Source organism: Myripristis murdjan, chromosome 9 (genome assembly GCF_902150065.1).
Source record: "Myripristis murdjan chromosome 9, fMyrMur1.1, whole genome shotgun sequence".
Taxonomy (NCBI): Eukaryota; Metazoa; Chordata; class Actinopteri; order Holocentriformes; family Holocentridae; genus Myripristis; species Myripristis murdjan.
Genome location: NC_043988.1, coordinates 24,315,579 through 24,330,641, shown reverse-complemented (window position 1 = coordinate 24,330,641; position 15,063 = coordinate 24,315,579). Strand labels below are relative to the sequence as shown.

The 15,063-nt window shown below is 40.9% G+C and overlaps 1 protein-coding gene across 1 annotated transcript in view; it reads right to left on the bottom strand.

Annotated features, from left to right (window-relative positions):
• The window catches only part of hsd17b4 (hydroxysteroid (17-beta) dehydrogenase 4), a 37,100-nt gene that overhangs the window by 11,595 nt on the left and 10,442 nt on the right, over window positions 1-15,063 (bottom strand). Inside the window, exons 8-13 of the mRNA XM_030060970.1 lie at window positions 13,531-13,718; window positions 9,211-9,302; window positions 8,975-8,999; window positions 8,714-8,842; window positions 3,672-3,784; window positions 191-303 (exon numbers count right to left, since the gene is read on the bottom strand). Coding sequence (XP_029916830.1) covers window positions 191-303; window positions 3,672-3,784; window positions 8,714-8,842; window positions 8,975-8,999; window positions 9,211-9,302; window positions 13,531-13,718 — 660 coding nt within the window. The remainder of the gene's footprint in view (window positions 1-190; window positions 304-3,671; window positions 3,785-8,713; window positions 8,843-8,974; window positions 9,000-9,210; window positions 9,303-13,530; window positions 13,719-15,063) is intronic.

Sequence of the window (15,063 nt, the reverse complement as noted above, 5' to 3'; positions counted from 1 at the left end):
GCCTGCTTAGACAGATTTTCTGTGGCGTTTCTTGAGGCGGGTCACGGTATTATGGCGCGGCAATAGCGCCAGGGCGGTCGTTTCCTTCCAAACAATTTCACACAGATTGCCTTTTGAGAGGCTACGGGGCATTCAAAGGACAGAGGTCACTAAGTACCAAAGGCCTCATATCATGCACAGAGATACACACCTAAGATGGTCTGGGTCCTTGGTGGACATGCCCACCCCCAAGGCATAGATGATACACTGGGTGTGGGAGAAGCTGAAGGAGGTCGGTGGTAGTTTCTGTCCCACTGCCTCTCTCTACAGAGGAGAGGAGAGAGACATTTAGTGGATTCAAATAAACAGAGCTTTACCTGCTTTTAGACAGAACAAGATATAGAAGGTGAAAAATGAAATGTTATCCTTTCATTGCGATGAAGAGAAAGTTATCATCTGGTTAGAGGGTCTAAAGGAAAGGAATAACAGCTCACTCAGCTCAACATAAATGCTTCAACAGCTATAACAACTTTGTACATACTGTCAAAGCATGTTTACACTTTGCAACGACGCATGTAGTTTATCGGCTTTTTAATGTTCACCGTTTTCGGCCTCAGCACAGAGAAGCTTTGACAGTTTTATCTGAACACCTGAAGCGGCAGGTGGCATCTCCAGCAAAGTTACAAACACAACAGCCTCTGTCCCCACTAGCAGCTCATCTTCTTCCCCATCAGGCATCACATGCGGAGTGCTGCAGGGCTCAATTCTTGGTCCGATCATTCTCTCGCAGTAAATAAGTCTCCCTCGGCCATTTAATTCACAGGCATAATGTTTAATTTGCTGCAATAATACCAAGCTGCATCCCCCATTAAAACTTGACAATCTAAACAACCTGGGCAGTCTAAACAACTGCCTCTGTGATATTAAGTGCTTGATGTCTCTTAAGTATTTACAACACCGTGATAATCAGAAATAACTACTTGGCCAGCTCCACTCCAGACATACAATTAAAACAAACAGCATGGTCTGTCTTCCAACATTACATCAGTGGTCAGAACGTAGGAGCGAGTTTCCTTTCTTTCAGTAGATGAATATATGATAAATCATTGAAGAAAGTCATTCATACTTTTATATCATCTTAGCAGTGTAGTGGAACAATTTCTTCTGACTTGTTCAAAGTCAGAAGGCTCTTCGTCAACTGGTACAAATTTGCGCGGCTGTGATTTTACCTTCTTTTACGCTAATGGACGGTATTACCCAAAAGTTAGCGTCATTACAGTGCATGCTCCTTTCAAGATTTTGGTCATTACTTTAAAACTCGGTGAGGTCTGGCTCCTTGCTATATTGCAGACCTTTAAACGGCCCTCTGAGCCTCTGAGCAGCCTCACATCCTCTGGCACGGCGCTTCTGACACTTCCTAGTTGAGTCCCAAGACTAAAACTGACCTAATATTTGTCATCAAGGCCTCCAGACTGTAACGCATCCTGCCTGAGGACGTCACCTCAGGTTAGTTGGGTTGTTTTCATTAAACAGAGATACTTGCTATGAAACCACAGCAGTAGCACACTGCAGCAAAACTCAAAGTGCACCATAGCGAGCAAAAACACAGATACACACACACGCACACCTAGCACTCAGCTAAGTCGGCCAGGGACACACAAGAGATGTTTGTCTTGAGGGCACATGGTGACTCTGCTCCAAATCTGCAGTCCAAACAGCCATGTACACACATACACACGCAATTACACACATCCAGAAATTCACGTACGCAAACACACACACACATGCCTGTAACCGATACTAATTGAGCGTCATTAAAAATCTGAGATCAAACGGAGTTATTACATTATTCAAGTGGGTCGGCGACTGTAAAAAGGAGTTTGAATGTTTTGCTCAAACCCGAGATGGATATCATTCTGAAATGTTCAAGAAAATGAAAACAATAAACTATAAAATATGTGCCGGCATGAAAGTAACACTTGAGTAAAACAGAATATTGCACAAGTTATAATTTATCTTAAAATCTGTGGTTGAAAATAAATAGAGTTTCTGTACTTTTGAAATACTAAACAATGAACAATCCAGAAGTATTTCTCCAAACTGTTTTAATACAATTTTTTTAACAAAGCCTGAATGGACTCGTTTATCAAATTATGAGGATGGTTGATTCATGCTCAGTTTGTGTGGCTAGCTGCATTTAAATTAAAAATAAAACTATCTAATGGTGTTTAAAGTTCATAAGGGCCAGACAAAAGTTAAAAAAAAAAAAAAAATTACAGCTGACATTTTACAAAGAAATTTAGAACACAGGAAAAACATTCTGGTGAATTCAGAAAATCATCGTCATCTGTTTTAACTTACAAAAGTGATTCATCTGTTGACTACATCAAGTTTGTCAGAGGTCGGGGTGTTACGACAGACCAGTGCTGATGATGACTGTGATATTTGAGAAATGAAATACTGATATCATATTAATAACATGTTTATGATAATGTTGTGTAAATAATCCAGCGCCTGTTAAATCATTTCTATGTCTTTCTGTTCTCGCTTTGTCTCTCTTCCCCTCCCGCCAAACACACACACACACACACACACAGTTACAGACTCTCTCTCTGCATCTCCTTACACTCATGTTTTGAGTGTAATTCATTTGCCAAGAAGAGACAAAGCGCAAAATAAACAAAATTAAAGATGAATTTGACTGACAGCATTATTTTTTCCCTCAAATTTTCCATAAATATCACGATAAAATCATCATCGTGAATTTTTTTTGTCCATGATAATCGTGTAGTGAAAATCTGATATCATGAAAACCCTAGTTTGAGGATAACTATTTTTATGTCATACAATTATTCTTGAGGCCCATGTTTTATTTAAGCGCCCGTGCCCTCTGTATGCTGTAACCACTTCAGTCTATGATTTCATGATGGAGAACACAGCGCGAGCAACCATCCAGGGAGCCATCACTGACTCACTGCACTATTGTACTTCGTCTTTTGTACGCTTTGTTCCTAAAAGTAAATCTGAGTTGGCACATGTCAAGTGCCTTACTGTTTTATACATTAAATACAGGTGAGTGTAAGTAGGTAAGTGTAAGTGCACTTCATCTATCATTGAGAAGGTTATGAGTAAGGGTAGTGTTATTAAACAGCTAAGAGCTGCCCTGTGTTTGAAACAGCCAGAGATTTCATAGCTCAGTACTGTAAAAGTCATCATCAAGCATCTGTTACTGATACTACTGCAGATTCAAGAGGAAAGATATACAGTATGTAGGGCAAAATGAGTGGCGCAGACCCAGAAAGACACACTGATGGACATAGATTAAAAGTAGCAAAGACAGGGTAAAAGGACATGAGAAGAGAGAAGTAAAAAAGAAAGAAAGTAAAGTGAGTAAACAAAGGAAATAAAAAAAGGTAAGGAGGAGGAGATGACAACAGTGGAAAGGTAGGGAGAGGGAGCAGAGAAAGAGGAAAAGGCTGGTAAATAAGAACAGAGAGCAATGCAGGTAGAAAACAGTCAGATGTAGGCAAATTAGAGGCAGGAACACGTCATCAGCCCAAAAAAACAATGGGTAACAAAGCATTTCTTGCTTTGCATATCTTCCAATGACACACAAATACATGAAACTCTGACATAATGTGCATCACCAGTTAGGGTGCACCAGGTGTGCCACAGAGGCCGCTCTTACTCACCGGATTGATCCCAGAGGACACAGAGGCAGAGGCTGCAGATGCTGTTGGATTGCCAGAGACTCCTCCCTCTGAGTCCACTTTAGACAGCACCTCCACAACCATTTGCAGACCCTCTACACAGAGATGAGACAAACAGAGATAGAGAGGCGATGCACATAAGGGACTCGGAGACAGCGACAGCAAGATAAAATAATTCACCTTCAACACAACCCTTTACACACTGATCAACGAGTCAGGATGGGACCTCGACTGACCTGCACAAACACACCAGGGGAATGTGAATCTCTGACCCTGCTGGCAATATAAATCAACAGAAATGGTTGTGCAATTATAATTACACATTTTCTGACTATAGCCAATATCTCTATTCTCTATGGCCTCAAAGACTGCATCCACACTGTTATAATGTCTAGAGCAAGAATTCATGTATTTTTGTCTGATTTGGATTGGCCTACCGCAGCAGTTCATCATTTTTTTTACTAGACAAAAAAGTAACTCGAAGGCAATAATCAAATTTCAACAGAAAAAAATACTGCAAATATCATTTCAGTGCAGAGCTGTAGGGAAACAAGGGATTAGAGAAATGGGATTCGCTGGTGATGATCAATAACTGCAAAAAAATTATCCGTGGCAAATTTTCTCTCCTCACAAGATTGTTGACCATCCGCACATCAGTTTCGTTGGTCAATTAGGTCGATATTGATCCAATAGTGGCTACAAAATACATGGAAGGATCAACTGATCACAGATCAATAGGTAAAAACAGTCTTAAACCTATAATATTGTATAAACTATAATCAGTTTATAAGTTTATACGATAAGCGCTCATACTCTGTGATACAGTAATATACTATATGCAACCTTAAGCTCACCCTTCATTTGCTCTCACTTTGCCAGGTGCTTAAAATAGAATATAAATATATCTGCCCAGGTAATACGACCCATGAATGTCTCTGTAGATTAAGCACAAACAAACACAGGAAGAGAGCTGAGAGGAGGGAACAGAGGAACACAAACGGTGAGAGTGAGAGCCACTAATTACCGTCACTCAGCGGCGGGCAGTTACAGAACAGAGGCAGCAACAAGTCTCTGTAATAAGCTACAAATGAGAAGGCACTACAAAGTCATGCTAATGAAGCTTGCCGGCGCCCTGTGGGACTGCCACCCCCGTTCAAGCGAACACTCACACCGCGGCCCTCTCTTCGATTGTACATCTGAGAGCACGGGGAGGGGTGTGGGAGGTGGAGAGGGATAACAATCAACATTTGCCATCTTCTCGTTTGCATATGACCTTAAGGCCACAACACTAATTTTGTTCACGCTAACACATGGTTTACTTGCTTTCATTTCTTGTGTCCATCTTATGCATCTGACCTCTGACACAATCTTGTCTTCTCTCTGTGTTGCCTTGTTACCTTGCATTTAAATGAATGTCAAAGTGTGATTTTATTTGTAGTGTTGGATGAGCACTGCGCCGGAAGCTGTCTTTATTATGCAATTCCTCGTTGATAGCCATATTGCTCTGCTGACCTCCTGTTTTTTAATTTCTTTGGACTCTCCAGCAAGCTAAGGCCTTTGTTCTGCATTTTGTTTCCTCAGCTTAACAGCAATTACATGCTTAATTCTGCATGTTGGAGATGGATATGAATGATAATATGCAAGTTTGCAACTTTCTAATCCCATTTCATAGGAGAGTCTTATCCATCAATACTTCACTCCATGTCTCTCACACTCATATCAACATCAAAACAGCTGCCAATCATCCCCTAAAACATCGCCCAATAATAAAGATAAATACAGCTGCAAGAGGCAATACATGGGGTTCCATGCACAAAGAAAGAAAGAAAGAAAATATTAATCCAAGCCATCATAAGAGGGCTCTAGCACCTTCCTACGTGTTGAGAAAAAGCACAGTTGCAAATCACACAGGGATTGTAGTTTCACTGACTGGAAGGACTGAAAACAGAACAAGTGAATTTGTGTTTTTAGGGACTGTTCTTAGGGGGGAGGGTGTATGCATGTTTGGAGTGAGTGAAACTACACTGTCTTTAAAAACTTAAAAACCTGCTAACACCGAAAGCCTCTGGTAGCACGGTGCTGTAATTGAAAGAACTGCTGAACTAAATATTTAATTCCTGCGTTGAATTACCCCTCTACAGTTAAAGGAGATCACCGAGCTGATCACTGTCGGGTGTGAGGATGTGCGGCACGTACGGATGCAACGCTTTGAGAATTTGATGGTACATTTATAGCGCGAGGATAAATCATGGTTTCACGGTTTTACGATCATTATGTGGCAATTCATTTTTACTATGCCGAGGATGGGAAAAATCAAAAGAGCATTTTATAATTAAAAAGTTTCCGTGTACTTTCCACATTTCTTTTGGTGCTGCAAAAACAAAAAAAACTCAAAGAAACAACAACAACAAGTGCCGGTAGGTGCCTTTGATAAAGAAACAATACAAGCACTGTCTTTTGAAAAAAAAAAAAAAAAAACAGCAACATTGGACTTGCAGTGTAATAGATAAGGCTTTTACACTTCAACACTTCACTTTACACTTCACTTTGAAACTGCTGAATTAATCAAAGTAGGAACTACAAAAAAAGAAAAGAAATGACTGCATCAAACGATTTGTGCAAATATACAGTCCTGCAACAACTGAAAGGAGAAACGAGAACAATGCAATACTTAAACTTTGTTTGGGGCGAGACAACAGCCGTTTCGAGCTTTTTAAGTAAATGAATGATACAATATTCCCATTCCTGTTTTTTTTTTTGTTTGTTTGTTTTTTTTTATGTTGGCATACAATAAATTTAAAAACCCAACAAAACAACAATGAACTTTTCTGGTTTCCAAAAATGATTATTTTGTTTCAGGGTCCACTTTGTTATTCCTGACTGAATTCCTTGGTAGATTTTAAGTAAAACTCCAGCAGACCAGAAGCACATGAAGGCAGCGCGACTCTTCCACCACCTCGCTGTACCGATGTGGTGCTCTCATCACCTCTCAGAAATGATGAGGTAAATATTGGACTTTTGGAACCACAGGGAAATCATTTGGCTTCAGAGCATTTGGATTATGCTGCATGAGCTGGATTTAGAGTAATAGTATTCTTATTTTTTTTTACTTTGGCAGTGCTAAGGTGCTCACACACGATAAGCGGTCTGAGCTGTGCTCCCTGCTAGGTTGGGCGCAGAGTCAGCGTCGACTGTCACTTAGCTTGGCTATTAGCAATATAGGAAAGTAAACCTGGTAACACGCCTGACTGCTGACAGTCTCCATGCAATGTTTTTTTGTCTAAGGTCACGTCATTTTTTTAAATTAACAGCACATAATGCAAGATGTTCAGTTTTAGCTGTTGGTATCCTGAATCTGATTGAATGCACTCCAAAAGGGCGCTGGCAAACAGGGTCAGTGTTGAAATAAACTGAACTTTGAGCACAGCGCAAAGTGGGAAGTCCGAGCAGCACACACTGCCGGGTGTAATGCTGCCACAGGGTCGGGCAACATCACTCTCTCCATAGGCAAACAACTGCACAGGCAGCACACAGCAGTTTTACTACTAAACATGTGCAGGCACCTTATAGAAACAGTCTGCATCCACTCCAGTTGTACTGCAGAGCTGCACCAGCCAATTTTATTAGTGTTTCAACTGACATGAGTTAGTGGTTCTCCCATTAATCCACTCAAAGAATGTGACCGAGGACAGAACCTACCCTGCTATGTGCCTGTCTACAGCACCAAGAGAATAACAGCTTTGTAATGCGGCTGAAAGTGGATACCATTAAATCTAAAAGTTCTTACCATCATTTCACACCTGCTTTATTTAGTCCGACTGAATCAAATCCTTGTACGTTTACAGCCTTGGAGTGGTTGGATTGGTCACGTGTGAAAACTGTAATCACACAAAAAGGTGCAGACCGAAACAACCCAGACCCTGTTGGTGCATTTTGGGCTGAGGTAGCTCCCATAGCTCAGCTGTGCATTATGAAAAAGCGACTTGGCAACGTTTAGCAGTTAGCAGGAGCAACACAGCGACTAAATGAATCGAGGGCTGACACTGAGCAACAGGGAAAACAAAATGCCTCGTTGGTACACAGACCAAACAAGCACTGCAATAACAAAGCAATGCCGAAGCTACTGAAGGCACTCCCAGCTAATGCAAGATTCAGTATCGGCCCAATATGCACAATTAAATGAGAATACAATATTACAATATTTCTGTGACCCTGACCAATGAGCGGGCCGACAGCTCCCACATGGATTTTGGTTTCTGTGAATTTTTTTGCTTCATGAAACCAAACTGAACCAAAACAACAATGCTATAAACTACCATGTGCATTCAAACCCACCAAGGAAATGGACTACAGGTGTGAGAACAGCCTGATTATTATGAACATGAACAGCCCTTTCGCAAAGCCTGAGGGCAGAGATGTAAAACTTGAACATATGAACAAAAAGCTGATCCAAAAAGAAAAAAAAAAACACTTTGCACTTCATTCTCTGTGAAGAAGCTCCAGATGTAAGGTTTCAATAACAAAATAGGCCTTAGTTCTCTGGGAAATGTGATTGTGAGAGCACCCAAGGGGGCTGTCTGTGGAAAAGAGGACATTTTCTGGTTCAGAACTGATAACACTACGGTGGTATTAAAAAATTCAGGGGTTTAAATAGTCAAACATTGTGTAAGTCCACAAAATGAATAACCTCTTAATTACCCCTTCATTGTTCATCGTCTACCGAGCAGCTCCAGATTTTATGCTAATAAAATCGCAGCTTCAAGCCGTAGCTCTCTGGTTTGTGGCTTTGAGAGAGACAAAAGGAATACTATGAATTCTTAAACTTAGTGGTTCCCATTTCAAGTCAAATTATATGTAATAAAGTAAGGTGCAGATAAGCAGACCATTGCAAATTCTGTAACCTGGCATCCCTGCTTGGTATGTTGAGTGTACCTGTTAGTGTGTGGGCGTATGGATGCTCACTTGTGTTTGTGCTGCGTTATTGTGCACGAGTGTTTGAGTATTTACTACCATGTCTCACTGACCTTGTATGGAAACAGGCTTGGCGGCGTCCGTAAAATCACAGATGTTGTCCCAATGGTCCCTGACAGCCTCTGGAGTCATCCTCTGGTTCTTGTGTCTCACAATGTGGCCTTGAGAACGCTCCCAGCGCACTGCACACACGGCCACACACAAACAAAGGGGTCGCTGAATATTGCAAACCATACGCTCAAGTACCAGGGGCTACTGAATACTGTAGATGAGTACAGACATTTCCCAAGGGGATGAAAAAACACAGTACTCACATTTTCCAATCCAGCCTCCTCCAACCTGAAAGGAGGAGAAACATCAGAGGAGAGAGAGAGAAGAAATCACACAGGAATTAAAAATAGTCGCTTGAACATGTGAGTGGCACGCTGCCGTTCTCACTGACATTAGGGAAAAAAGACACAAAGCTAAAGGCAACTATATAGTAGAAGCACATCACTGCTCTTACTGACAAAAGACAGAAAAAAGTGTTTAAGTATCTGTTTTCACATACCTCAAATAATCCGCCATTTTCTTTACACTGTTCGTGGCAGAGCCAGAGGACCAGAGGAGCTACATACTCCGGCTTCATAGACTCCACCAGGTCTACAAAAAAAAAACAAAATGTGTCACACTAACAATCAGTGCTGCTAATAATCACAACTGCTTTTAACAGCAACAAAGTACTGTTACGACTGTTGTCGTTGTGTGAAGTGTTCGTTGGAGTGTGTGCTCTGTTTTTTTTCCTCCCTATCTTTGTTAGCACATGGGCTCCACAGTGATGGTGGATTGGCTGAGGTTCTCCAGTCCCAGGATTGGCTAATGAAGCAAGAGAGGAGCTATATAAGGCCCAAGATGGAGATGGCAGCAGCAGCAGCAGCAGGCTTCCTATCCTCCTCACCTCTCAACCAGCCAGCCAGTTCTTTTGTGTGCAAGCACCTCTGAATCGTTGTATGTAGAGCAGTAGGGGTGAACTGCCGTTTTAGTTGATCCTTTTTCTCCTGTTTTTTTGTTAGACTAGGGAGGTAAGTGTTTGTATGGTTTTCTTTGTTAGGATTAGAGTTGGTTGTTTTTCAGTCAGAACTGTTTTGTTTATTATGTTGGCCTTAGTTCACCCCAAGGCTAAAATTATTGTTTTTGTATACTACTACCTATTCCCTTAAAAATAAAATAACTGTTTACTTTGAGAAGTTGTCCTGCTGGCTATTTGAGAATTGGGGAAGATGGGGCCTTTTTCATGTCATGTCTCCGCACCCCTAGACGGGGCATAACAGTACTTATTGTTCTCCAAGCAAAGAAAACACTTACAGTGCTTGGTATATTACTTTTACAAATCGGGCCAATAAAAATTATGGATCTAAGCTCACATTACTAGCAAAAAATCTGGGCAAATTCTTAACTAGGTGCAGTTTATGTTTCTAAAATTGTTTTTTTATGTCATATACAGTAATGTCTGACATTACTTACTGTATTACTTTTGAAATAAATTCATAAATGTGGGAATAATTCACAATAATAATCCATCAGATTTTAATTGTGTGTAATGTGGGAAGCATATGTTGTAAATAAATAGATTTAGAGGGATATGAAAACATATGCACTCCATTTCACATGCAACTGTTTGGCTCACCAGCCACTGCGCCTAGTGGTTTTCCAAAGTCACTAGCCACATGGCATTTCACCAGCCAAAAACACCCACCCAACAAAAAGTAGGAAGAGGTTGACTGTAACAGGATGCATTTGTTTGGATATAAAATTTTATTTGAACAAGAAAGCGCTATAGGCCTATCTATCCAACCTTAGTACACTGTGAGTGTATGTGTGTGTGTGTGTGTGTGTGTCAGATTGGTTGTACCAATAACAAAAGACATGCCCTCTGCCTTGTCAGTGCCACACATCCCACAATCACTGCAGAAGGCTACAGAATTTTTATTTTTATTTTAGCTGGATGATATCCTCCAGTCACTCACAACCTGACTTCCTGTTCTTCCTCTTTGTCTCCTTTTGGACTTCATTTGTCTTAGCCTTAATAATTTTATAGCCTTACTTTATTTTTCTCTACTGTTTGTGCACTGGATGCCCAGCTCACGAAAATAAAGTGCATTTTATTTTATTTTTTATTTTTCATTTCTAACCACTGATGACTAATATTTTATGATGGGCCTATAATATTTTTTTTATAGATCAGTGTTTCTAACAGCAGAGTTGAGATCCAGCTGAATGCTGTAAAAACTCAATAAAAAGCTGAGTCAGTCGGATCAAAACAGCCGTGAAGCATCAGGTTATTTAACCCATTTTAACCCCCGTTTATTGACAGATTATATCAGCCAGGGACACTTTTTAACGGAGCTTTTCTCTCGTGAGCTCTCCGCTGTTCTGCCGGCGGGGGAAAATCTGCCTCCTCCCTCGGTTGCTGTATCGGTACAGCCGCTGTGAGGAGAATGTTTTCCCGTAACATCCTGCTCGCCGCACCAGGACAGCGGTGCTTCGATGGTAACGCTATGTTGCATGTTAAAATTTAAACAGGAGACATTCAAAGTAAATATTTTATTTCTCCCAAATACTGATCAGGACTTGCACCCCTTAGTACAACTTGCAGTTTACATGGTTTTGCTGTTTGTTTTCGGCGGTTGTATTTAGTTCGGTTTGGCTGTCACTGGAAAGAAGATGACATGTATGGCCTAATGGGATGAGCACAGTGTGCAGGCAGTGCTCACTGGAGTAGCAGTATCATGTAGTATCACACTGAAATGATTTAATTAGTTCAGCTACCTTTTGTAAACGACAATGATTTGTTAAATGAAAATGAAACTGACCAAAGTGGCGAGTAGGAGTGACGGTGTTATATGCCACTGCCGATTTCTATCCACATCTGGCAGGTGGGCGGGTGTTTATGTCAAACCCTGTTCACACGTATGAACCATGAAATTTATGTAAGAACATCTTCATCCACTGGTCGACTAATAAATATAAAATGTATGGGCCTGTGAAACAGTGGTAAAACAAGAGGCACTCAGCTTAATTGCAGACAGCAATGTTTTAGTTGGATCAGTGTTTTTTTTTAATTAAGTCTGGGTCAGTGAAGGCTTGCTGACATATGGAGGCCTGTCATTTACTCAGAACGAGAGACCCTCCTGTTATAGTTGGCATGGCACAGTGTGACAGATGCCACCCTGGACCGAAGAGGCGGGGCAACAAAAGCTTTATTTTCATTAGTCACTAAACACTCCAGGCCAGAGCTGCAGCGGGAGTGCATGCACAACATCTTCATGAGACATAAGCCTTTTTATAATCTTGACGTTGTCCTTCACATCAGTCGCCACATGAAAACCTCATAACTCCACTTGTGTTGGTTTTCAAGTGTTCACTTCAGGTCAAGGTTTACATGCTCCCTGTGCACTGAGAGATTTCGTCCGCCTCTTCCTCAAACCTTTTCAAAATTCAATAATGATTTTTTTTTTTTTTTTTTTAGTTCCTGAAAAATTGACATGTTGAAGATAAGTGGTTTTCACCTGCCACTGACGATATGTCAAACACATAATTCATGAGTTACATGGAGTACCTCGTGTTCATGAACTACTGTGTGTGTCATTTTGTGTCTTGTTGACTATTCTTCGTTACAGGGCATGACCACCATTCCAATTTGATCATGCAGAATGATACAGCCTTCCTGTGTAGCTAACACTCAAGCACATATTACCTTCTATTTCTATAAATATTTCAAACATGAATATAATAAAAAATTCATATTCAGTATGACTTTTATATAAATATAAAAGTTTGATACACAGTAAAATAAGGTGGCTAGAGCTGCCAGTTGAAATCACTGTCACTTTAAAACTTTAAAAGCACTAAAAGGTTAAATGATTTCATCACTGCTGTTAGAGCAGTAAAAAAAAAAAAAAATATTAGATGACAAAGTTGTGTGTTAAACATAAGTGCTATTACCTCACACTCTCTATATCAGCATTACACAGGTATTATATAATGCAGCAACTCAAAAGAAGTTGTGATTAAAATGTGTGCACACATGGAAATGTAGCCCAGTACCACAGTAATGCTAGGCCACATAGCTGACAAGGTTTAAAACAATCCAAATTTTCATATTTTGTGACATAAGTTTTTTATCATGATATGTAAAATCAATGCATGGGTCAATATTAAAGGGACAGTTTTGCTCCTGAATAAAGATGCATAGCTCAGACAGACAGCTTTCTTTACTGCCAGAATGAAACTGTAAAAAAGTAACAAAACAGACAACAAGCCAGAGTGAATTCATTTTCTCAGTCTTATTGTTCAACACTAACAAAATGAGGCAACAAAAACCCATTATTCCGCTTCTCTGGACAAGACTGACTGCACCAAAAAGCTGGCAGCCAGCAAAGTAAATAAGGAAGAGTCTGAGCAATGCTGAAAATCATAAAAATGTGCTATTGTAACTGAAATGCTGTGACAAATGTTCAGTCACAGCTACATAAAGACATGTTTAACTGCAGCGTCAGTGTTGCCGTGTTGAAGACACTTAGATTCAACAGTCGGACAGTGTTTCTTCTGTGTGTAGCAGCTTCAGTTTGCCCTCCCCCCTCCTGAAGCCATGTAAAGCTCTAGCAATGTAATTTTTAACACAATTAATCCCTGTGATGGTAAAAAATGAGGGAAAAGGCCAGAATAACCAGAATTGTGCATTAAGACTGAGAGGAAGTTAACTACACTCTGGGGTACCTTGAAATCTATGAAAGTTTAGAGATCATTATGAATACCATTTTATCACCATTGCACCTACATGCATATAAGCCAACTGTGTACATTTACATCTTCTGTGCGTCTGGCTCACCTGGGGGCATGACAGACTGTGTGAGTCGGGAGCCAGCGGTGGGAGCGATTGTGTTGCAGTGGATGTTGTACTTGCGTCCCTCGATGGCCAAGGTGTTGGCGAGGCCATACAGGCCCAGCTTGGCGGCGCTGTAGTTGGCCTGGCCAAAGTTACCATAGATGCCTGCGGTTGATGCCGTCATGATGATTCTGGTCATAAGACATCGTAAGGCAACAAGTCAGCACATAAGCAGAATGAGAGCCATCGCTTTGCAGTAATGGATGTCACAGGGAGTCCACACACACATACACATCCGTCCATTCCATTTTCCTTACCTATTTATTCAGGGTCAAATGGGGCATTATTATGAATTCCAATGCAGTTCTAGGTAAAGTACACCCACAGCCACTGTGACAGGTCAAAAAATTCATTGCTCATTTGCTAAAATAGCCTTAATATGACAGCCACAAAACCCCTCACCTGAGCCAAACCTAAAACGTAACACTTGTAGGCGTATCCAGACCAGAACTGTATTAGGATTCAAAATACGTCTGCGACAAAATGCTGCAGTAGCTATGCCGTAGGTTACTGCAGCTCCTGTGTAGCCCATGACTGCAAAAGCTGTGATGGGACCACCTGACTGCTTTGTACTGCTGGGTGTTTTGCGAGATGCTTACATGATGTCAGTTGTTGTCTTTCTTTAACCAGCTTGAGGTAAGCAGAGGTGGCTTGTAAATATGATATTGCCAACTCATCCCCAAACTATACTGGCTGCAGGATGTCAGTGTAACTGATCATATGTCACTGTAAATGTAACTTCTTCCATTTTTAATCTGTGCTTCATCTGCACAGAATTCAACAAATACTTGACACTGCTGTCCGGTGTTTCAGTGACAGGATTAGTGTGTGTTTCCAACAAAGAACTGTAATTGCTCAAATTGACATTATGGTGTAGCTATGGCAACATGTCAGTGCAGAAGTATAATTTGGCCTGTTTGATGTCAAGAGGGGCCAACAGAGTCTTTGATTCACCTGACCTACATGTCTTTTGACTGTGGAAGGAAAAACAAACACAGACACAAGGAGAACATAAAAACTCGACAGAGAAAGGACCCGGGCCAAGATTTGAGCCCTTCTTGCTGTGAGGCGATAGTGCTAACCACTGAGCCGCTGTACCACCCACACACAGTCACATAAACTGACACATGTACTTACATACATAAACACATAAAGGGATGAGTGTAAGATGTAGCCTATTAAAATAATGCATGCATAAGCACAAAGACTGAGGTGCCAATTCATATACACACACTAGAACCAATTGCTCAATCATTCATACGAAGCAGCATGCAGTACATTAACTTGGACACTCATTTCTAGGCATGGGATATAGGCAGAAATAAATGCATGTCTGCATAGCACACGACACGCAAAAACACACACGCACTCAGTCTCACCCACAGATTTGCAAGCATACTACACAGTCTCAGGCAACAAGTTCGCTTCAGCTGAGCAAAAGCAATGGGGTGAAACACAATACAAACGCTCCATCAA